The sequence below is a fragment of the Oryzias melastigma genome, linkage group LG22, assembly GCF_002922805.2.
Source record: "Oryzias melastigma strain HK-1 linkage group LG22, ASM292280v2, whole genome shotgun sequence".
Lineage (NCBI taxonomy): Eukaryota > Metazoa > Chordata > Actinopteri > Beloniformes > Adrianichthyidae > Oryzias > Oryzias melastigma.
In genome coordinates, this window is record NC_050533.1 from 17,121,969 (window position 1) to 17,125,696 (window position 3,728).

The 3,728-nt window shown below is 35.9% G+C and overlaps 1 protein-coding gene across 1 annotated transcript in view; it reads left to right on the forward strand.

The window, feature by feature from the left end:
- Positions 1-3,728, forward strand: part of mocs3 (molybdenum cofactor synthesis 3) — a 7,223-nt gene that overhangs the window by 783 nt on the left and 2,712 nt on the right. The window contains exons 2-8 of the mRNA XM_024268987.2: positions 320-452; positions 557-649; positions 1,726-1,846; positions 2,529-2,603; positions 2,725-2,842; positions 2,912-3,020; positions 3,108-3,170. Coding sequence (XP_024124755.1) covers positions 320-452; positions 557-649; positions 1,726-1,846; positions 2,529-2,603; positions 2,725-2,842; positions 2,912-3,020; positions 3,108-3,170 — 712 coding nt within the window. The remainder of the gene's footprint in view (positions 1-319; positions 453-556; positions 650-1,725; positions 1,847-2,528; positions 2,604-2,724; positions 2,843-2,911; positions 3,021-3,107; positions 3,171-3,728) is intronic.

A 3,728-nucleotide genomic window follows, 5' to 3' on the forward strand; every position in this document is an offset into this window, starting at 1 on the left:
ACGCAATGAGGACAGTGATCTGTTACCATAGCTCTATAGGAGACAGCAGGTAATAAACAACTCTTTTAAATAAGTAACACAATATAAAAGTTACTCTGGAAATGACAATTTGACATATTAATATATAAAAACATAATGTTTAAATATATTAGAACCTTATGGGTCAGGATCAACCACAGTACAATTAAATACAGTCTAACTCTGATGAATTCTTGTTCTAAATTATTTAAACTTTAAGACATTAAATGTATTTTTCAAATAAGAAATATTTCAGAGTTCACAGTGACATTTTTCCTTCTGTGTTATAACATTCTAACAGAACCAGGCTTCAGTATTGGAGCTACAGGACAAAGTGACAACTTTAAGTCCTCTGACAGCCAAACCGTCACTGAGCAACAAGGACATCCTCCGGTACAGCAGGCAGCTTCTTCTGCCTGATTTTGGTGTTCAAGGTATGAACGCTTTCAGACTATGTCTGTGTGAAAACAATCGTGCATTCTTTCTGTGAAGTGAGATGTATGATAAATGTAATGTCATTTGTGTTGAATGTCTACAGGGCAGCTAAAACTATCCCAAACATCAGTGCTGGTGGTGGGCTGTGGTGGACTGGGTTGTCCCTTGGCACAGTATTTGGCAGCAGCAGGAATAGGTAAGTAGTTATAGTTAGATAGATAGATACTTTTTAAAAATGTGTCATTCTTAGTGGTGCAACTAAATTTTAAACATGCTCTTTACATCATTAAGTCCTTAAAATATCTACAACCAATAAAATGAATGTTAAAATTGTTAAAACAGGGATAAACATACCTAAAAACATTACATTTCATCATAAAGTAAGTTAAAAAACATCCAATATGGCACAGTTCTAGCAACTGCAGATTTGAATTTTTGATGGTTTTGTGTTTTAGCATGTTTAATATGTTCATTACAGTAGGCTAAAAGCTGTTCTTGAGTATTTTTGTAAGTATAATTAAGGTGCCAAATATTTACATTTTGGTTATAATAAAATGACTTTCTTTGAGTAAGGATAAGGCAAAGATACATGATAATTTGAAGTTGATCAATAACAGAAAATTGAAATTAAATGCAGTAGCACCTGAAAAATTAGGAGAAACTTATTTTAAAAAATGTTTCAGTAATTCAAGTCAAAATGGTAACTTATTTATAGATTTGTCACACACAGACTGTTAAGTTTTAAGTGTTTATATACATAGTTCTTGATTCAATTGATAAAGCATCATCTACATTTCAGTATCTTAGAAGAAAATGTTGAAGCAGTGACTTCAACAACAATCCATTGGAAGTCTCACTATTTTATAATATTTTATAACTGATATTGAATCAAAATTAACTCAAGGTTGCATTTATTTCTGTTTATTTTTAGCTGTTCCCCCTCTTTTTTTCTAAACAAGTTTAGGTTTTTGAATATTGTCTGATTCTTTGAAATGCACTTGGATTTTAAATGGGAGCTTGATATTAAAGAGTTTTATTTTGTTACGTTCCATTTAAAGTCTGTTTGAAATGTTTAGGTATGGTTTTTTTTTCTGATTAATAGTCCTCTCATGTTGTTCATTTTTTTTTTAGAAAACCCATTTCCTTCTTTTCATTGTGGACACTGTATTTCCTTTTTTTTTTAAAATATCCTATGTGCATATATTTACTTCTAAAGACACGTAAAAGGCCTTTATTAGTCTGATTTGCTCAGAAAGCTTTGCATTCCTCCAGGACGCCTGGGCCTGCTGGACTACGATGAAGTGGAGCTCAGTAACCTGCACAGGCAGGTGCTTCACGGAGAGGAGAACCAGGGCCAAGCCAAGGCTCTATCAGCCGCAAGATCAGTCAGAAGGTGCTGAGTCAGCGTTCAGTAATCACATAGCAAACCTAATTGATGTAGGTTAGAAGTCACTAATGATCATTTATCAATCCCATCTTTTCAAATGAAGATTTTTAAATGAATTAAGCTTATTTATCCACCTCAAAGTAACCCCGAAACAGGGAATTTAGTGTTTGGATAAAATGTCAAGCAGCTGCAATAATTGGGGTGCTTTCAGGCTTTTGCTGACTCTTTGGTTGCTTGGTAATGGATGCTGGCGCTTCCCAGTCTGGCCACAGGTTATATTTGGTCATACATTTCTCTGCAGTCGACAAATATTGTGTAAACATGTTATTTTAAAGGCAGCAGTTTGGAGTGCCTTTTAACCTCACAGTGGGCCTTCTGTGGGCTGCATGTACTCATCTGTAGCCACAAGAGGGCGTCTTTTTCTGGAAAATAAATTGCTCTGTGTTTGAGGGGTTCCAGACATAAAACAAACAATTATATAGCATAGCACAATTTATTGAAAATAGTTTTTAGTGTTCTGTTAAGGTTAATGGGAAATTTAGTATGTCTTTGTTTGTGATGGTTGTGACTAACAATGTTTTGAAAGGGCTAAAAATGCAAAAAGGTTTTCTCTTCTTAAAGTTTAAGACTTTTTAGTGTCTTATTTGTTCTGCGAAGTGAAAAAAAAAATGTCATTCTGTGTCTGCAGGTTAAACTCTGGTGTTGAGTGTGTTCCCTACCACCTGCAGCTTTCTCCTGAAAATGCCTTGCAGCTTATTCAACAGTATCCTCAGTCATGTCTTCCACTTGAAAACTGGAAGAAAAATCTGCCCAAGTTGCATTTTATCTTTACATTTTCTAAGGAGTTTATGCTGAGAAACAACACCTTGACTTTCCAACCTCATGTATGACATCGTGGCCGACTGTTCAGACAACGTTCCAACCCGTTATCTGGTGAATGATGCGTGCGTTCTGAGCGGAAAACCTCTTGTATCAGCGAGTGCCTTGCGAATGGAGGGACAGGTACGCTGAAATCATTACTCTTTCTCTACTTTTTGCTTTAGATTTACAACCTCCTTTGTGTGTGTGCAGTTGACTGTGTATAATTACCACGGAGGCCCATGCTATAGGTGCCTGTACCCTGCTCCCCCACCTCCACAGACAGTGACCAACTGTTCTGATGGAGGTGTGTTAGGAGTTGGTAAGTCTGATCTCCTAACTCTGATAAAGAAGTCTTTACCTAAAGGAACCAAGAAGTTATTTGTTTTAATAAATACCTTCTTTCAAGTTCCAGGGATAATGGGCTGTCTTCAAGCGTTGGAGGTCCTCAAAATTGCCTCTGGGCAAGGCTGTATCCTTCTTTTTAGTTTTCTAACTCCCACATTTAATGCAGTACCACTTCAAAGTTTGATTTTTTCCCCCCCAAACAATAAATCTATTAAAGATTGGGTTTAGGAAAAAAGTCTTAAAAACAGTAAAAATGTAAACCTTTTTCTTTTCTTTTACAAACTTTGTTCATCTTTTGATCTATTATAAAAGCTTTCCCAGTAGTCTTTTAATGATGATTATTCCCTTTTTAGCCAAAATCAAAGAACCTATGTTGTTTTCTAGGACATAGTTTCTGTAGAGAGTTCATAATTTGCTTTCTGAGTTGTGGGTGGGATGTAGAGTAAGCCAGTCCCTTCCCATCATTCATCTGTTTACATTCACTAGCTTACAGCCCCCTACAGCGACTGGGACCTGGTGAGAGAAAAGATGGTGGTTGAACATTATTAGCCGGAAGAAAGTCCTAGACCGGAACATCATCATCATCATCATCACACATTTTAAGCAAGTCCTGAACACTAAAACAGTTTTTAATAAAAATTGCTACAACTCTGAAATCTTATGGAATTTCCATTTCTGGCTA